The sequence below is a fragment of the Xiphophorus maculatus genome, chromosome 8 (assembly GCF_002775205.1).
Source record: "Xiphophorus maculatus strain JP 163 A chromosome 8, X_maculatus-5.0-male, whole genome shotgun sequence".
NCBI lineage: Eukaryota > Metazoa > Chordata > Actinopteri > Cyprinodontiformes > Poeciliidae > Xiphophorus > Xiphophorus maculatus.
In genome coordinates, this window is record NC_036450.1 from 14456285 (window position 1) to 14476909 (window position 20625).

Here is a 20625-nt window from a genome sequence, read left to right on the forward strand (position 1 = left end):
TTATGTTTGGCACAGAGTTATAGACTTAAAATCCTTACATTGACTTCCCCAAATATTCTCCTGGTTATTAAATACATAAACCTTTTCTGCATAATGGGGGAAGCTGGAAAAGAAAGAGCAGATTTTAGAGATGGGACTTCTTTTCTTCAGCACTGCTCTTTATTCCATGTGAATATTCACTGTTATCTTCCAGTTAGAGGTAGGTTTGAGCTTTTGTCGCTGTTTTCCAGACAATGACAAAGTGGTCTTACATCTGCATGATGGTTCCATCCACAATAAATGTACATTTATGAGTTAAATTCTCATTGTTAAAACCAATTGCAGTTGTAGGTGACTTTTTCTGCCTGGAAAATAAACAATTCAAATATAAGATTAAAGCCTAAGATGAAACTGGCATTGAAATCCATTCGGAGTGCATGTAAACTTCTGACCTGAACTGTTTAAGAAGTAACACAAACATGAATGAGAAACTATGCACAGCATTTATTGTCAGTTTCATTTAACACTGCAATGCAAAAAGGACCACTGCAAAGCAGAGCTGTATCATTTATAGGCATTAGCTAAGACACATAAATAGCTCTTAATTAATAACATGGGTATTACAATAAACATTACAATATAAATGCCTTTATTTTGAATATTAACAGTCCTTTGTTACACATGTACAGTCCTTGTTTACCTTTCTGTATTAACAAATGCACTAATTTCCAAATAATTTGGGTGATTAGGCTGATAAGAGCCTGTACACTTATCAGAGGCTAAAAAATGTTTGAGACTTTTTCAGATTGGAAATGGTCCATAATTATAGAAGTGGACAATAAAAAAAGATCCAAGTATGTATTTTGACACAACTTAGACAATTTAAGCTGTTAATAAACTGTCAAACTCGCTTTGCACATGTTATACAATCTTTGGAATCATGATTTCCCACAGTTTGGATATCTGGGCTATTTCATACATCACATGTTATCAGTTGTATGTTTCAGGCTTACAGAAGTCATCCTAAATATCAAAACAATAAAGTCTATTGTCGACTAATCTCCAGATTAAATACATATAAGTGTTTGGCACATTAAGTTCTGTAAACAAATAAGTTTTTTGTAAATGTATTTTTTTACAAGAATGAACAAATGACACAGATTTGCATTTCACCAACAGAAAGTGTCCCTACAGTTTTTAACTAGCTGGACTGGATCTTTTGTCAAGTTCACACCCAAGAGTCCAGCGGTGGAGGTTTGTTATCCATGAGGCCTACTGCAGGCCTACCAGCTCTGATGAAGTGTTTTCTTTCACTTATCGCCTGTCAGAAAACAAAGCCGGAGTTTTGGTCATTTATCATAAGAAAGACAGTAATTTATACTTAAGATCATTTATAACCTACCTGTAGAGCATCTCTTTCTACAACAGGTCCCTTTCCGTCTCCAACTCTGTCATTTGACTCCAAGGTGGAATACACATCTGCAACAGAGCACAAGAAAATAGCGGTATAAGAAACATTTTCTATTCCAGGAATTAGTGGGTATTTTTTTAATCATTTATATTGTAAAATAAAACTATGCAACGTATTCTAACCTTGGTTTTTCTCCATGAGAGGCAATGTGATGTCATCGCTGTTTTGTTTCCCATTCTTGGGTTTTTTAGTAACACCTGATCCTGTTGGCTTCAAAAGAGAAATGCATTTTTAAACACTTTTTACAATGTTATTGCACATGGTGATCTACATTGTTTATTTGTTTTTGTACTTTTCCTTTAATATTTAATAAAGACAATAATCATCATACATTTTTTTTTATTTTAAGTCATTTTGAGCCCCAGTTTATTGCTGGCATAGTTTTCTGAATTTAAATAAATTCAATAAAGAAAACATTACCAAATTAATATATTTTTACTGTAGACAATTTGATAAATGAAGTAAACAAATCTACCATATGCCAATCCAACCTATCCTAACCTCAACTAAGCTGACTTCTGTTGTTTTAAATTGCTATAAAATAAATAAAAATACCTTAAAGTTGCTCTTGTTCCATCCGGCCTTGGTCAGAGTGTGTCTCAGCTCTTTGTAGGCCCATATTGTCTGAAGTACATGCGAAGCAGCTTTGGTCTCTCGTGTTGATTGGCTGACAATATATGATTTTGATGGTTAATGACAACAATCAGCACCAAGATATTAATATCTGTATGACTGATATTTATGACCGCTGTTTAATGTGCTCATACTAACATCCAAAACAAAGATGTGACGTTTTTCAGCTATTCAACGTTTACACATAGCATTCTTTAAATGCAGTAACGCTTTTTTTTTTTAACATTTTGATCAAATTCCTTTCTGATACATTTGTATACCTTGACTTATTTATGGCCACCAGTTTCTGCACAGCATGACCCTGTATGAGCACTCGAGCATTCTCAGGGTTGTCTGTGATGATCTCGTAAATTGTGTTCAGAATGGAAACCACCGTATCTCCCTCGAGATTTTTCACGGGGTGCTGCTGCCCGTAAGGCAAGTTAGCAACAAGGTCCCTCAAAGCGTAGTTCCCTGTAAAGACAGACAGGCGGAGAAACTGTGAGTCTGCAGGTGTCGACGCCTCTGAATGAAGCAGAGGTCTTTAATTCTGTACCGATCAAGTCCTTATTCCTTCTGTCAATGGCGAGGTTGCGAAGAGCGATGGCCACGGCTCGCACGACTTTGTCCACGTCTGAGCGCAGCAGCTCCACTAAAACTGGCAGTCCTTTCTCTTTCCTCACCGTGGCTCGAATGTAGCTCGACCACTGCAAGAAGAAAGACAAGAGTCTGTTGGCTCAGTCGGATTATCTTGAGAAAATTTTAAAACATCCAAAGAAGATTCCTTAAATTACGCTTTACTAGTAAACACCTTTATGTGCCCTTTAAGAACTCAAATATCTCTTAACAAGCCTTTGTCTTGAATCATTTTTACACTGGGAAGCCACATTCCTATATTTTACTTTGGATGTTATTTCTAAGACATATGGAACCACTCAAAGGGAAATTCAGTTGCAGCTTTTCTGATTATCTTGGCTAGAGACAAGGTCAGCGCACATTTACATTAGGTTGATTAATGATGCCCGCTGAAAAAACAAAATCAGCCAGCTGAAAAGAGACAAGAAGCCTTAGGTACTCATGGCCCCCCGAGTGCTGGCCTCTAGAAGTTGTCTTCTTTGACCCTGCACTGTTCTGGCACATTTAAGCCTTACTCATAGCACTTTATTCCAGGCCAGCTCTATTTTAAGTCTCTCCTCAAGCTGAACAGCAGAGATAGCAACAATGCTGTCAAGAAGCGCATCTCAGATCTGCTCCTCAGACACAAGATGATGTTTACAAACTATGACAGCAGCCACGGTGACTTCACCTACATAAATGATCATACCCATTTGCATTGAAATAAAATCAGCCAAATGTGCTGGGAATAACGCTTCATGTTTTCCGAGTAAGGCTCCTGTAATTAGGGATCGTGAAAAATAACTTTGAACTTTTTTGTTTGCTTACAGCCCAGTGTCCCGCAGCGAGGTTCTGCAGAGCTCCTGCAGCTGCCTCTAGGGTGTTGTGGTTGTGACTGCAGGTAAGAAGAGAGAGGTACAGCCTCACCACCTCTGGCTGGTACAGCAGATCTAGGCCTTCAAGAAAAATAAAGACGCACCGTCAGCAGTTTTAACCTGTTGGATGAAATATATTTTGCAAACCATTAAAACCTTTCGTCATTTTGTTATGTTATAAGTACAAACTGTTTATGAGGTAGACCGTCGGAAGTGGAAGTGGATGTGGAAGTGGAAGTGGAAGGAAAATGTTTTTTGACATTTTTCCCAATTGAAAATAAAAATTTGTGCATTTGTCTTCTACCAAACTACACTGGATCAAACTTTTGCAGAATCACATTTTGCTGATATTTCAATTACAAGTCTAAAAAGTGAAATGCTTGCACAGTCTCTTTTTTCTATCTAATGGATAGTATCTGTTGACATGAATTTTTAAGATTTACCAGTGATTTACTTCTGGACTTTGACTAGGCCATTCTATATTTTAGAATGCTTTTATCCAAATCATTTCATCATAGCTTTGGCTGTATATTTAATGCTATTGTCTTGCTGGATGGTCAAAACTTTACTACTTTACTCTCAGGACTTTTGCATCTGCTAACACAGTTTCTTCCAGGATTACCCTGTATTTAACTCCTTCTATCCTCCCATCAACTCTCACCTGCCTTCCTCTTCCTGCTAAAGACACAACTCAATTCTGCTAGAGTATGTTTCTTGGGATTTGCCCAAAAGTTCAATTTTGGCCTCCTTTGACTAGAGCACCTCTGTTTGCTGTGTCCCCAACATGACTAGAGGCTAACTTTATCTGAGGCTTTTTATGAGTCTTTTTTAACAATAGTTTTCGTCTGTCCTTTGTTCCATAAAGGTCAGATTTGTTGAATGAACTATTTATTATTAGTTATCCTATCAGCAGGTTCTCCCATCTGAGCTGTGGACTGCTTCTCTGATTAATGTTAGTTCTTTTAAGTTTGGAAAATTATCCTTTTCCTTCCACTTCACCATTTTGTGCTCCTAAAATACACTGAAGTTCAATGGATGTGAATACTTCAGCAAGGCAAAATGCAAACTTCAGAATTTCTTCTACTTGAATATAATCTAGTTAGTAGATTAGTGGGTTGGTAGATAAATACGCATAGTGCTTTGCATGCACTGAACTGAGACTACACTGAATGGAAAATACAACTGTAGCAGACTCATGAACTGATTATTTTGCACTGAGCCAGTGGAGGCTGCTGGATGGCTGACAAGTATAACAGTATAAGGCTGACCCTGAACTGTATCATGATTGTCAGGCTGATTTGCATTCACTGGCTGCAGCGTGGGAGGCATTAGCTAAGCTCTGATCTCCGTTTTAATGGCAGTCGGAGCCACAGGCTTGTAGCGCTATGGGTTCTTACTTAACTCAGTGTTTTTCATCCACACTGTACTCATGGCAACAAGAAGCAAACACAAAGTAAAACACAACGTGGAGACGGTGGAGCAGCAACTGAAGACATATGGAAAAGATGGGACATGCGTTGTTTGAAGCAAGTGCCAGCCAGGCATTTCTGTCATTCTCTGTACCGCAAACAAAAATGTCATCAGTGTCTCAGATGTTGGGCCGTTTTGCTTTAGTGGTGCAGGTGGAGATGTGTGGGGCTGCATTTAAATGATTTCCTTCCCAGGCCATGTCAATGTCATGCTTATACAGCAGATAGCAGAACCCAAGAAGCAGCTACAGCCTGGATGCTTCAGACTGCTTCTGTATGATGAGGATGTTGAACCACATAAAGGCATTTTATAAAATACACTATTTATATTTTATCTACTACTTACCACCTTAATTTAAAAAAAAGTAGTTTATTTGCAAGTTAAACTGAGGTTATTTTTTTTATTTAAAAATATGTACCTTTAATCAGTTCTGCACATTTTGGTAAGTCCAAAGTATTGTATTTCCTCTCCACAAATCCATTTTTCCAACCTGTACATCACAGATACATACACACACATGCACACAAACACAAGCACCAGTTTTCATCACATCAGCAAGCAGGTGTAGACAATTGCAGAAAAATCCACTGCAGCATTGATTCACAGTATCCACTGCTTTGGAGATATTCCGGCGTTGTGAGCAGACTGACCTTGACTGAACCACTCTTCTGATGAGCCCAGTTTGAAGGGAAAAGAAGAAAAGAACAATGTCACAGATTAGATTGTGGTGCAAAGGGACAGAGAGGCAGAAAAGCAGACAGAGCTCCTCCATGTGGCGACACACTGAGTTGCTGATTGGATCAGTTGGACCTGCAGCTTTCCTGAAAGCAACACAGCAATTATTGACGATGACTAATGTTTTTCAATGATGTGCTCACCTTCAGACTGAAGGTAATTGATAAATTCATTTCTAAATAATTAGGTTGTCTTTGATATATATTTTTTTACACCACTTGAATTTTCCACATTTTTGAGATATTACAAGCGGCAATCAATTTTGTTTTACTTGACAGACCATTACAAACTAAATATTTATGAAGTGGAAGTGAAATAATACATGGCTTGCAATGTGTTAAGTTTTTTTTCTTTATAAAAATCGTAAAATTGTAGTGTGCACTTGTAGTCAAGCTTTCAAAGTGTCAAACTCCTGTCCTTGAGTTGTGGCATCCTTCAACTTTTGCACGTATTCCTGCTGAATCCAGAGAATAAATGACCTTCTCCTCATGCAGTCATGTTTTACAGAGTTCTATTAAATACCTAATAATTAAACTCATTTTTTTTAAGTACAGATATGTCTAAAGAGTAGCAGTACTCCAGCTCTCGAGGAAGAAAAAATAAATCAAAAATACAATCCTTTTCCTTCCACATTAAAAATACACAACTTTTTTATGGACTATTACTTACAGTTCCAATAAAATGCACTGACATTTGTAACAGTAGTATAAAAAAGTTAAGGAGATGTGAATACTTTAGCAAGATGCTGCATAGAAAGAATGCATCAGACAACATATAACAGATATACTGAGCAGTTACATATTGATTCCAATGTCTATCAGTGGATAGAGTTATCGTATATCGTATATATTCGAAGGTTGTAGGTTCGATTCCAGCTTCCTCCTGCCACATGTCGATTTGTACACTGATACGTAGATCAGTGGTCTATAATACCACCGCCGTGGGTAGTCAAAATGACTGGAAAGGTGCCATATAAGTTCAGGCCATTTAGCCATTTGCAATAGCTTTCATCTTTTTCCAATACCTAATGTCTTTGACCTCAGGACAAGCTAATCCAGTCTGTTTATTACTGAACATCAAATATTAATTATCAGTTAGGTAAATGTAGCTTCACTGTTGACATTTTACTTTGAGTTCTTCAAGCTATAAAGATAAATCTTCCGATTAACTGCAGAGCTTAGTGAGTTTTAAAAAATTCTTGCCGGTGCAGTTAGCTGTGAATAACTTATACTAAAACAAAATTAGGGAGGAAAATATCAGTTTTTTACTAATACATCACTGACACTGGTGTTACTGCAGATGCCTTGTTCATTGCAGCTGCAAGTCTGTTGCATCAGAAAGGGAGGAAAAGGCCACTTTACTCAGTATGAAACTAGACAGAGTCTTCAGGGAATGTGGCTAGGTCAGAACATTTCAAAAAAGAAAAAAAACCTTTGTGCACTGCAGTTCAAGATGCTTGAGGGAGGAAGAAATAAAGCTTAACTTTAATTAGAATGCCAAGAAATACATAACATTAAAGATAATCAAATTCTTCAGCTGTATATTTTACAAACCTTTGGGTCTTTTTCCTGAACAGCATTCTGGCTCGTTCTTCTTCTTCTGATGCCCCACTGTTCTCATCAGATGACCAGCATGGGGCTCCTGAAATCGCTCCGCTCCTGGTATTTCTTTATGAACGTGATAGGACAGGTTTCGAAGGATGCAGACGCAGTTTTCCACTGACTTAATTGAAAGGGACAGACAATTTATATCAGAGATCACACGTGAAGCATATAGCACTGGTCAAGTCTCTAGATTTAACTTTGACGTAAACAAAAAAACGGAAAAACAAATACTGACTTTTCATAGCAAAACTGAATTTCTGAAATGTTGCCTATTTAAAGAACAGCACCGCACTTTTATTGTTTGGAAGCACTTGTTCCGAGTTATCAAATTGTAAGGTAGTTGACTGAAAACTAAAAATGATGTCTTGAGCAACCTTATTGTCGGCATCCTTGTTGACGACGGCTGACTGCAGGGCGTGAAGGAGAGCTGCCACCAGCCCCTCACACTCCCTTAGCCTCTGTCGAGCCTCGGCCCCATCAGAGCTGACGTTCCTGCAGAAACAACTCTGTCAGAGGAGTCTGTGCAAACGCTGGCTGAATCCATGACAGACGTCTAGCTATACCTCAGGCATCCGGTGGTGTTCTTGAAGACGGTGGTCCACTCGGCGCTCAGCGGTTTAGATGCATCCACAGAGTCTCTTCTCCTCCAGCCTGAGTGTGGGATGATGATTTCGTCAGTCAGGGTTTGAAGTCCCTGGTTAATTATTGTCATCTTGAGTGGTTCGTGTGATGAGAGGTTCCACAGAGTTCCTGTGGGTTTTGTGGGGGAAATACGTTATTGGAAACACCTGAGAAGGTTCAGTCAGTGGCTGAAAAATCTCATCTGTACCTGTGGCTAACTCTTTGACTTCCATGCTGCTGGACTTCCTCAGCAGTCTAACTAAAGCTTGAATGCCATCACAGCTCTTGATGGCCATTTTGTTGTTGTGGTCTTTCCCATAGGATATGTTACGCAAAGCACCGCAGGCCTTGCGATGGACTTCAGCTTTGGGATGGTCCAACAGCTCCACCAGGATCGGCACCCCGTTCAGCTGCCGAACCTCCTGTTTGATCAGGTCGTTTTCATAACAGAGGTGCTGCAAGTAGGCAGCTGCGTTGGACTTGACAGGGTCCATTGGGTGCCTGAGCATCGAGATCACCTCATGCAAGTTGGGGTCTCTCCAGCGTGGGTCTCTTCGGATGCTGTCCAGGCTTACCATGCTGCTGCGTTTGTGGGGTAGCTGCAGAGTCTGCGCTCGGCACATGGCCTGGAAGAAAGGATTCAGGTTCCCCTCCAACTGCGCCATAAACGCGTCATCATAGCCACTTCTGCAAAGACAAAGTTTGGATGACATTTGATAAATAGATTCCATGCCAGAGTCTTTCCTGAAGAGGATTGCATCTCAATTTATCGCACAGCCATTTCATATTGAAAAATAGCTTTTGGTGTGTTTATTTGATTTATAACTGTGTAGTTTAAATCCATACAATATTTAGGTGAAATGTGCTCATGTGAAAATATAAGGCGGCCCCTGCTTGAGTCCCTCTTCCTGATGCCTCCCATAAACAGACAAAATGCAGAAAATTGTCAAAATTAGTTGCTAACAACACGAACCAAGAATTTGCATCATCTGTGTTTTTCAATTCTACGTTTCAAGATTTTATCTCCTTTGAAAACGTCTAATATTTCTCTTTAATTTGGGTGGTAAGCTCTGAATGGGATGAGAATAGTTTGGGATTTGCAGTCAAGGTAAAAAATATATGTATATACATTTTGGGTTTTCATAAAAGAGGGTGTCTGGCTGCAGCACTCAGAACCTTCTGACCAGTATAATTGCTGGACACTTCCACAGTGTTCCTACTTGCACATAACTGTTTCGACCGGAGGAGCAAGGAACATTCAAGCGTCTGGAAATTATTGCCCAAGGATGAATCAGACTTCTGTTGGTCCACAACTATCTGGCATATACTGTATGTCACACAGAGATGTGCCTCTAGTTAACCCAGATGTATGTGAATTATTCTGGCTTCAACCTAATAAATTAATTTTGTCGATTCTAACTGACATGACAGGAAAAGTCATAGAGTAAGTAGAGTAGATAAAGGGGAAGTGTAAAGCTCAATCAAGTAACTATGGGTTGAACTATGTTACCTTCGGTTTTTATAAAAATGTTGTATATCTCATTCATAACTGAAAAGAAATTTAACTTTGCAATTTGACACCTTGAATTCGGCCTCTGTCTTTGCTTCAGAGCAATTCAGATTTTCTGGAACTGTTTTTACAACCGTGGTTAGTTCAATACCTCACAATGAGATTGCAGCCTAAAGCCAAATGTTCACTGTTGAAAAACAGACAAGGGAAATGTAAGTATATGACAATAAAAGTGCCAGTCAGGTATTTCTTTAATCATTTTTTATGAGGAATAGTGTGAAGTAACTGTCATACTGGGTACTGCAGGCTCTCTTTAGAGGTTATTCCCTGAATTTTGTGGTTATACAACCATCTCAAAAGAAATACTGCACAGAAGAGAGGAGATGAGTGGAATGAAGTATCTCTCCATGCCCACTAAAGCTAGCTGCAAAGGAAGAAGTGTCCAACACAAAATACAATATAGAAAATGGAGTAGTGAAGTGTAAAATAATTATGCCAAGGGATTTGATACAGGTTCTAACACTCACACAAAGTCTGACCTATACACTTGTTGCTCACGTTTCTCAAGGTTCATTTCATCTTTTATTTTTAGCATTTTTCATACTTTTATTTCACTGGCTATAGATCCAAAACACCCATTTGTAAGATTACAATACATATTTCAACTTGGATCACAAGAGATGCCTCTAAACTGAGAATAGATTATGCCTGGCGCCTCTGTATAAATTAAAAGCAAAAAGGCAGAGTTGTTTTTCTTTTGCATCTTTACAAATTATTTATTAGAGAATAGGCAAGTTCATTACAAAATTCAAAATTGAATTAGCTTTTTAATTACACCTCTGTAATATTGAATCAGTAAATATTATCTGATAATATTATACAGACAAGTTACAGAGAGAAATTAGCTGTCATGGCCACTTTTCAGTAAAAAAATAATGTTTTCAGCTACAATCTCAAATTTTGAGTCTTTTAATCCTTTGATTTCTGCTTTGTAATTAAATTTTATGAGTAGTTAAACAATCTGATATTGAAATCAAAGATTATAAAATAGTTTCTAAGGCATGGTGCATCTGCTTGATTAATGGTTTCAGATTTTCAGATTTTGCCATTTTTCTAAATCAGTTTAAGTGTAATGAAGAATCTTTACGTTTTGTGATAATCTGCATTTCTCCTTCTCCATTAGCTAACAAACACACACACAAACAAACAGAAATGAAACAATGCCAATCCACTCAGCTACAAATGTGAAGGTCTAACAGTTAACATGTTGAATAAAATTTGTTTAGACAAATTTCTTTGTGCAACAGACGGAGGTTTTGTTGTCTCTTTTGTAAACAGTTCTATCACTCTTGTATGGGCCAAGGAAAAGCTTCTGGCAGGCAATAACACTTGAAACCTCCTTATCTATCAACTTTGCAGCAGCAGGCTGCCATCCCTGATTGATACCAGTTGCAGCTTAACTGCTGTCCATCTGTCTTGTTATTATCCACACGGACTCAAAGGATCGGAGCTGAGCTGCATCCTCTGGATGTCTATGCAGCTATCAAGCTCGACAGGTTTTCATCATAGAAAGCCTACAAGTTTAAATGCAAAATTGACTGTGTTTCTTTAACTATGGGTAGCTTCATATATGAATCTTCTCAGTTTATAATGCTGGTTTAGATGCAGTGGGAGTCAAAAAAATAGATTTTTATGGTGCAACGACTAATTACAAAGCACCCTAAATAACCCATTATGACACTCTTTGTTTGCTGGTAACTAATAGAAACCCATTCTCATAGCATTCTCATATCTCAGAGGACAGATAGCTAAATCTTCTTTAGAAAGGCGTTTATAAAGTTCTTTCAACTGGAAAACAAATTAAACAACGCCTTGAAAATCTATTAAAACATATTGGTCCTTTTCCCATTGGTTACATTACAGACTCCATTGTGTTTCATTGGTATTTTATGTGATAGTGCTACACAAAGTAGCCATAACTGTCAAGTGGGCAAAAAATAGTTCTTTTTGTTGAATCACCATTTTCTGAAATTGCAATTTTTTCTAGTAAGTCAGTATGACAGTGAATATTTTGCTCCTACTTTGCAACTAACTGAAGCTCAGTCAGACTGGAGAGTGTGTAAATCCACAGTTCTCAGTTGAATTCAGGTCTGGACTTTGACTAAGCCATCCTCCATCATTTCTAATAAACCTGCCTATCCCTGCTGAAGAAAAGTATCCCAACACCGAGATGCTGCCATGATGTTTCCTAGTACGTCAAGGTTACATGCAGTGTTAGCTGTTGAAGTTGGTGACTGACATATTTTTTTAAAATGTGAAAAAGATTTTCAGGAAGAAGTACTTTTGCATGTTCTACATAATCAAGAGTTCAAAGATGCATAACATTTTATATGATACAAAATCCTCTCACCTGGTTCTGGAGGGCTCCCGGAGGAGCTCCATGGTTGTAATTGGCCTAAACTGGTGGATTCCCAGTGTGTGGTAACCGGCAGCTGGGAGGTCGGCCTTCACATCCAGTGGATTTTCTCTGTTCTCCTCCGTCTGGTTGCTGAGTCCTGCGGAGGCGTAGCTATCTCTCAGGAACGGCAAAGTGTAGTGAGTGCCGGGCTGGAAGTTTTTGGTGGGCAAGTAGCCGTGGAGGCTGAAACGAGAGAGGCTTCCATATCCCGGGCAAGCGTCGCCTCCCATGCCCCTGAAGGCATCAGGGAGGGTGTAGACTCTGTTCTGGCTGTCTGGGTTTACAGGATGAGGCTCACCAGGCTGCAGCACTGGCTGGGGTTGAGCTGTTGCAATGGTAGTGCTGCTGGTTGTTGTGTTTGGAGCAGATTCAGAGGGCTCAACTTTCACTTCGGGAGAGGCTTTCTCAGCAGATACGCTGTCTTTACACTCCTGAGCCAACGTGACATCAGGAGTATCTGATGGGAGGACGTTCTCCTCTTTAATCTCTTCTTGCGTCTCACTCGGAGGCTTTTCACCCTCTTGTTCCACCGCTTTGGACTCCTATAAGAATAGATTCACCACTGTAATTATACACAAAAATCTCCCTACTGCTAGTCTTTAGAATCAAATTTGCCTAAGTGGTCCGCAGGGCTCCGGTCTCATCTTAAATGCCACCTGATGTGGCTACTTACATTCAGAACAAGAAGCATCTCAGTTTACTTCAAATTGACAAGGCATGTTTGTTGACCACAAAACACTTCCCTTTTCTCAAAGTAACTATTAATCATCATCACTTCAGCACAACCCTGGCTTTCTGATGAATTATGAATTAAGATTTCCTGCCAAAGAATAATGAATTCCCCTTAGTTAGAAATTAGTTTTGTCGCTGTTTAGCAGCAGAATAAATTGGAGGAATTTAATTTTCTGGTGTGGGAAATTGTGATTTTAACTCTTTTGTTCCAAAACGCAAGGAAAAATTTGTTTTTCTGTACGATGTAGGACAAAAACAAAGACATTTTTGCTACTTGGATACAGCTTTTTAATGAGTCGTTATATAAACCTCAGAGTCAGTCTGCTGTGGGGTGTCAGTTTCTGTGGAGCTTTCATTGGTTGAGGTCATCACCGAGGCGATGGAAGTGGGCGTGTCCAGTTCATCAGCGGTTGTCGGGTTTTCATTGGTTGCCTCTTTAGCCTCCTGGGGCAAAGACAAGGGAGTTGGACCCTCCAAACTCTGCTCCTAAAAAACACACACACCTGTGGGTAAGTACCTGTTACCTATCAGTATAGTTAAAGTTTTTCTTTGTTAGTATGTTGCTCATGAGGCTCAGTAAACAATGGACAGATAGATAAATGAATCTAATCAATGTTCTGTATTTCTAATGCAGTATGCACAAAATAATTTATTGCTGAGGTGTTAAAAAAAGAAAAAGAAAAACAGGCCTTGAGGATTTGAAGTTTGACACCTCGATATGTTCTGTAAGTTGATAAGTTTCTCTTGCCAAGTGCCTCCAGTTGACATGTTTTATGATTTGGTGCTATACAATCAAATTGAATTGAATCAAATTAAATGACATTCATTCAGCAACCGGAAGGAGCAGATCACAGCAGCAGCACAAAATGATAAAACTTTACCAAACAAGTTAAAAATCTCACAAATTCAGCATTGCTCTATGCTGACTTTTAGCAATAAAAAAAGAAATGAAATATGTAGTACCCTTTAAATATAAATGTTTTACAGAGATGCTGAACAAACATTGTGTTGCTCTTTACAAATAAGAAAATATCTTTTTGGGGGAAAAAAAGTTCGATGTGTTGTGATTTTGTGAAACAATGTTATTTTATACTTGTGCTCCCATTTTATTGGTTATTGCACATTCATGTCTCCATCGATCGAATGCCTTACCTACTGTCATGGCTGCCAAACATTTACATCTACATTTAATGCCTAATAACAAGGCAAGCAGAACGAGCAGCTATGATGATAATAAGTGGCATAGTTATACAGGAGGAGGATGTTCATTCGTGAGGTTATTCTCCCTCTTATGTTGTTTTAAATTGTGTTGCATTTCTTTTTTATTTAATATATTTTGCTTTATTATTTGAGCCGCTTGATTCACTCAGTTATTATCCAGTTTTTCTAATACCACTTTGTCTAAATATTGCACTTACATTTTTCCTGGGAACCTAGAATTGAATAGGACTAAAGAAAACATATGTGACATATGACCACCACAGTGAATTGCTTAGTACTTTAAAAGAGAAGAAAAGCCACAGTAAGAAACTTTAGGATACCAAACTGATGTGTAAGAAAGAATGATGTATGTGCTGGCAGATACATCCTGATATCTGAAGATTATTCACTATTTGCACAATTGCCTTCTTATTTACTTGCTCACTGAAGTGTGATTTCATTTATTTTGCCCACACCACGCCATTCCTGATTGCCTTGAAAGTGAGTAATTACTTGCCAGTATGAAATCGATTAAGTTATTGGCCACCTTTCTTTGCCCTTATGAAAATGTCTCGCACTCAATGTGAGCTGCTTTCCTGTGATTTGTCCAAAATCTTACCAGCAACTTTTAATAGCGCTGCAAAGGTTAAGCTAAAAGACAGAAAAAGAAGAACTGCTGTTTATCATTTGTTGTCTGTGTCTCAACTCAGATTGCAGTGAACATGAGGGAAAACCTAAAGCTACACATTTTGTTGACGTTCATGCTGGGTTTTTTATTTTTGTTTTTTAACAGAATTTATTTGTAGCATGCTGCTCTGGTGCAGATTAGTAGGTCAGCTCCGCTGGTGAAAATATAACACATGTACTATTTGTTTGGCTGTCTGTCTGCGAGAGGAAGCAAAAATATTGGATGTTATTGATGGAGTCTTCCATTTTATTCCCACTTTGTTATGTAAGTATTTATGGCATGTTTGACAAAAGTAGTGCTGTAATGGGGCTAGAAGTGAATCAGGCAGTTATTGGCTTTCACATTTAATCAGTGGCGGGCTTTGATTTTGCTCAATGTGGCTCTCCTCCCGGGGTACCAAACTGTCAGAGAGGAGCAAGAGCCTTTTCAATTGCTTTTAGTTAGCGCCGTAAAAAAAAAAAAAAAAAGAAGAAGCAGGGTTTGCTGGACACTGCTGCTGTTTAACAGAACTGATGTTGGTTTACTATGACCTAAATGAAAAGGTTGTTGCTCAAACACATTTTTTAATATGCACAACCTTTCTTCCGTTTGTTAAAACTCTCACAAAAAGCATATTTTCATTTATTTGTTTAGACAGTAGGTCGACCTTACTATGAAACAAGAGGGAAAACGGCAATATTCAGACAGCTCAAACCTGCACTAAATCACTCTAAACAGATTATGAAACCTTTGCTTTAATGAGAGTCTTGCCTATGGTGCTAATTTTGCATATAATTCATTGCAGCAGTTCAAACTTGCTTTGCAAAAGTATTCACACTGCTGGAAATTACATTGAAACCACATATTTCATTGTATTTTATTGCATTTTCTTCTGACAAATCTACGTGACTGGAACAAAAATGATACACAATTTATTTTTTTTTTCAAATACAAATCTGAAAAGTGTGTAGTTAACTCCCTTCACTATGATACCTACACAAGTCTGCTAAGGAGGGATGTAATCTTAATGTAGATCTAACTGTACTGTGAATCACAAAGAACAAGATTACTGTGTTTTGGTCTGTCACATAAAATTCCAATAAAATACTTTGACGTTTGCTGCTCCAATGTGGAGTGAATACTTACAGCAAGGCACTGTTTGTGTTTCTTTAATTTGTTCTTGCTGATTTTATGCAAAAGTTAAATCTCTCCGTTCCAACATAATGCATTTTATTTGACTGTGGAGAGTAATTGTTGTTGTTGTTTTTTCCTTTTACAAACTTTGCATTCATTTGAGTGTGTCAACAAAAATTGGATTTGCTGCTCTATTAACCTGAATGAAAAACTAATTCATTGATGCAGCTGAATTCCCCCAATAGCAATGCAAGCAACCTATTAAAAAATATATTAAACACAAAAGGCACCGCACTGAATCCTTCATTAGTTGTTTTTTTTATTATTTGAAGGGTTTCAGCATTAAGTAAATCAATTTTCACATAGAAAATGTGTGTAATCCAATCAGAAATGTGTCACATGTTCATATTCAATATGCTGAAGCATCTGCTGAGATTAGAAGCAGATAAATTGATTAATCTCCACAAATTATTGTCTTTCCGAGGCTGCGAAGCCCAACCAAACAATCAAACATGAGCTGAACTCTACTGCATTAAATCAGGCTGGAGAGGAAAGTGGAGCTGTCGGTTGAAAGTGGAGAGGAAAAGAGCTCGATTTTCAAACACCAAACACAAGGGCCCTCTCATATCCCTGAACAAAAACGTGTCGGAGGGAAGAGGAGATAAAGGGCCTGCCCAGGAAAAACTGGCTGTGGGGAGAGATCATCCTGGCTTGATCACCCCTGGGGGAGGCTGATTGGATATTGTTAGGCGGCACTAAATAAATGCTTGGCCAGAACACAGGCGAGGTACCACTGTCCTCTACAGACAGCTTGATTAAGGATTTGGAGGATGATAACAGGCTGGACACGAGCCTATGTGCTGCCGTCTCTGTCTGATTCGAGCTCCAGGGAAGGCAGGGCCACTGTGTGAGTCAAAGCTTATTTAAATAACTCACTGCACCATCACTGAGTGTGCTCTTGAAGCCAAATAGGTCAGGTTGGAACGACTGATTTAGAGCTAGCTCATAGGCACAAACAAAAAACCGGTAGATATACAGTATACTAGAGCAGCACAACTGGCATTTAGTTCCTGTGAACTCTTATCGTCACGGCCGACTAAAGGTAGTGTGAAATTTAAGGAGCTGCAACGCCAGACATAAACCAGTTCTTCACACAAGCAATGACCCGAATGTCTTATTAGAAGGCTAATTTAATGTGAGAAACTGATGCACTGGATTGCAGTGTCATTAGATCAAGCTGAAGTGCAGCTTGGCTTGAACAGAAAGACCATTTTTATGAAACTGCAGAGCTGACACAGCGATGGCTTCACAAGACAATAAAAAAGAGACATCGGCCGAGCGATGTCGGAAAAGCATTAACAACTTTGTCACAAAATCCATCTGCAAAGCCGTGCAATCTGTTGAATCAGTGCCGCTCATATTTTTTTGGAGGAGACTATGCCTACTGCAAATAGAAGCTGTAGCATAGCAGATGTTTCTCCTGCAGAAACACCATTGCCTGCACAAACTTATCCATGACTGCCCTTAACAAGACACAGACACCAAAAAAGGCACAACTAAAGTCAAGGGAGAAGAGGGGAATTACTCTCAGTTTCTAAAGTTTTACTCCACATCATTATGCTGCCACCACCGGCTCTTGCATTGGAGGCCAGTGTCTGATTCAAGCTCCAAAGAAGGTCAAGCCATGATTTAAATGGCCTCAAAACTTGTCTGCAAACTGTTCAATCTGCTAAAGCTGCAGTATGTATTTTTAATAAAAAAATGTTTTTGTTACATACTATACTGTCTCTACATTCTGACAGTTTCAACAAATGTGTAAAAAAAAGATTTTTTTTTATAAAAGTTACATACTGTAGCTTTGAATCACTGTTGCATTTAAGAGATCTATTGACTTTTTTTGCATTTCCAATTGTTCTGTTCTGTAACTTAATACAATATCTCACTAGAAAGAGGAAACTGATGCAAGTTCTCGTTGTCCTTTCAATGCTACAAAAATAAGGCATTCCCACAGCATGATGCTGCCACCACAGGTGCCTCTGTGATGCTGACTGTTTGATTTAAACCCAGAGGATGTTCATCCAGAGTGTGAGTAATAACTCATTCCACCATCACTTAAAGTGCTGTTGAAGCCAGATATGTCAAGCTGATGGCTCTGAATCAGACAGGACTTAAAAATATATATATATCAAAAATGGTAAATGGATGCTGGATCCAGAAGGCAGAATGACACAATTTGCATCATCCCATATATTCCCAGCAACAATGCCAGCTAAAGGCAGGGTGCAATTGTCTGGCACATGTAACGACTTGCAGTTGCTGCATCCTCTTTAAAGATGAGCGGTGATTTACTGGAAAGCAACATCTGCAAACGAGGCGGCACAGTGGAGCAATTTATAGAAGAAGGTCCTGGGTTGTTTCTGCTTGGAGTTTGCATGTTCTCCCTGTGAATGGGCAGGTTCACTCTGGGTACTCCAGTTTTCTCCCATATTTCTAAAACATGACTGTCAATTGGTTATACACTAAAATCCCCTGCAGTATTAGTGTGTGCGCGTGGATGTGTGTGTGGGCATGTGCATGGTTGGTTGACCTCTGAGGACCATTAGCTTCATATGAAATCTCCCAGAACAATTGAAGCCTTTTCTATTTCCTTTTAACTCTGCAGAGCATGCCCACAGCATGATACTGCCACACAGGCCTGTGTATTACTGTCTCTACCTGACTTAAGTTCCGACAAAGGTGAACCAAAGTTTAGTTAAACAACTTACTGCACCATTACTTCCTGAAGACATGGGTCAAGTTGACAGATCTGAGTTTAAGGAAAAAATAAAAGAAGGTGATAGAAACAGAATAAGATGTTAGACTAGCATCTAACTACCATCAGCCCTCAGCATCAATGCTAGCTAAAGGTACAGGCTTACATGTCCTGGTATCAGTCACTTCTGACACAAGCAAATCAAACTAAGCGTCTTCTTAGAAGAACAAGCTGATTTTGAAAAAAAAAACCCCTGCTAAACAGGACTGCATCTGTCTTAAAGAAATGCTGGACTGACACAGAGATGCTTCGACAGGACAGTGGAAAAAGACATGCACACCAATCTAATGATGTCAGAAAACATTAGCTGCAACTTTGTCACAAAACTCATCCGCAAAACCGTGCAATCTGTTGAATCAGTGGCCCTCATTTCTTCAGGGGAGATTCAGATGCTGGGCACTCTGCTGAAGGTACTGTACTGCGCTGAAACGGTCCCTCATTGGTGCCATAAAAGACTCGTTTTCTGCAGAAACACCATTAACGTCATGGTTAACCGTAACCTCACCGGGCTGCCAAGAAACGACTTCTAAGAGAAAAATGAAACGAGAAAGTTTCCATTTCCCTCCACCGCTGATCGCACTCTGATCCCCAATTAGCTAAATGCTGCATGGTCAAATTTAATGTCTCCCCGCTTCAACATGGCAACGCGCTCACCACCAGTGTGCAGAATTAACCCCATCCGAGATAATGCCATCAAAGTTATACCCCCTCCCCACACCCTTTACTGAGGTTGCATTCATGCATTGCCTCTTCCACTTCAACACACATGGATGCAGGAGGTAAAGATGTTTTGCATCATGTCACCAGAAACACAAAGCAGACCGCACCGAGCAGCACCGAGAGAGGTAAGGGAGTGAAGCAAGTGATGCCTCCTCCATTCATCATGACAGAGGCAGAAAGCGGAGCTGTGGAGTGCCAGTTCTCCGCAGGAAAAGTGATGGGCTAAAAAAAAAAACAGGGAGGATGCGGAGCAGATAGAGCCATTCCAGCACACACTTACCTCTTTCACTTCAGCAGGCATTGCCACGTCTTCCCTGCCTCCCCACGAATGATGAACAAGATGCGTCCCTCAGTGAGTTTCTATGGCTCTGCTGATTGTGTTTTTCTTTTCTTTTCTCTTTTTTTTTTTAGAGCTTCTGAAGCAGTTCAAACATGAGCAGCCATCCTTCCTCTCAGCTCCCACCAACACACGTCCACCGCTGCTCTCTCCCTCTGGCTCACACACTCTCTTGCTCTTCTTCCACTCACAAACACACGCACACACGCGCACGCACACCCCAGACGCACCATGCACACATTTGCTCAACATAGACGTTCTCCCTCTTCCTCTCTCCCTCTCCCTTCCCCTCTCATAACTGCACTCCTCCTCTGATCTGTGCTGCAGTTAATGTGTGCGCTATTAGCAAGGTGCTGAATCAACTGAGTGATGCTGAGCCTGTGAATGGCTTAGGTGGGTGCAGACCCCTGCAGTCCCCGTGCTTCCCCCCAACCCCCAACCCACGTCCCTCCCAACCATCCCCTCTACCCCACATTTCCCGGTGCAGGGGTAGGGTTGCGCACGCCTGATGACACAACACGCACATGCACACACACACCATTCCCCTGTGGCCACAGAAGCAGATGCAGCTGGAGCGCGGAGCAGCCTGCACTGGTTCCGTCCTGTGTCACCCATGTGCGGCATTGCAAGGAGAAGGAGCTGAGGAGGGGGGCGATGGAGGGGTGGGGAGCACCGCATGCAGCACAGGAACACACTTCATGTTAAAGCTACGCTCCGCTTAGAGAGCAGCACGAGGCAGACCATTACTGTCCGCCCACAAATGCACTTCAATCTGAACCTGCATGATTTATTCTGAGTTAAATGAAAAATAATAATTAACAAAGAAGGGGGACCCAAAGCAGGATGCTTTTCCTGTTCTCTTACTCACTCTGGAGGCTGGAGGGTAACTAATCTCAGAGATGGCCCATTCCTTTCACTTGGCTATATCTTAAATTCTGAAAAAGAAGTTATTTGCTGTCCTGATTATATGTAAACACAGTTTTTACTTACACTTTTGTTTCAGGAGTCAATCTGTCCATCATATCCAGCCTATTGTTTTCTGCCAGCTCTCTTATTGATTTAAGAAAATCCTT

At 39.7% G+C, this 20625-nt stretch overlaps 1 protein-coding gene across 2 annotated transcripts; it reads right to left on the reverse strand.

Annotated features, from left to right (window-relative positions):
- Positions 1–463: 463 nt before the first annotated feature.
- Positions 464–19902, reverse strand: LOC102237017 (armadillo repeat protein deleted in velo-cardio-facial syndrome homolog). Of its 2 annotated transcripts, XM_023337751.1 has the most exons (16): positions 19496–19902; positions 12992–13168; positions 11903–12492; positions 8191–8669; positions 7925–8111; positions 7736–7853; positions 7311–7479; positions 5673–5690; positions 5441–5512; positions 3506–3633; positions 2619–2769; positions 2344–2536; positions 2006–2117; positions 1573–1660; positions 1382–1458; positions 464–1300 (listed from the first exon to the last, which is right to left on the reverse strand). In XM_023337751.1, exons 1-16 carry the CDS (start codon positions 19514–19516, stop codon positions 1208–1210), a joined length of 2673 nt encoding a protein of 890 aa, XP_023193519.1. In that variant the 5' UTR covers positions 19517–19902; the 3' UTR covers positions 464–1207. The 2 variants fall into 2 exon arrangements, with proteins under 2 accessions (XP_023193519.1, XP_023193520.1); XM_023337752.1 differs by lacking the exon at positions 5441–5512.
- Positions 19903–20625: the final 723 nt, after the last annotated feature.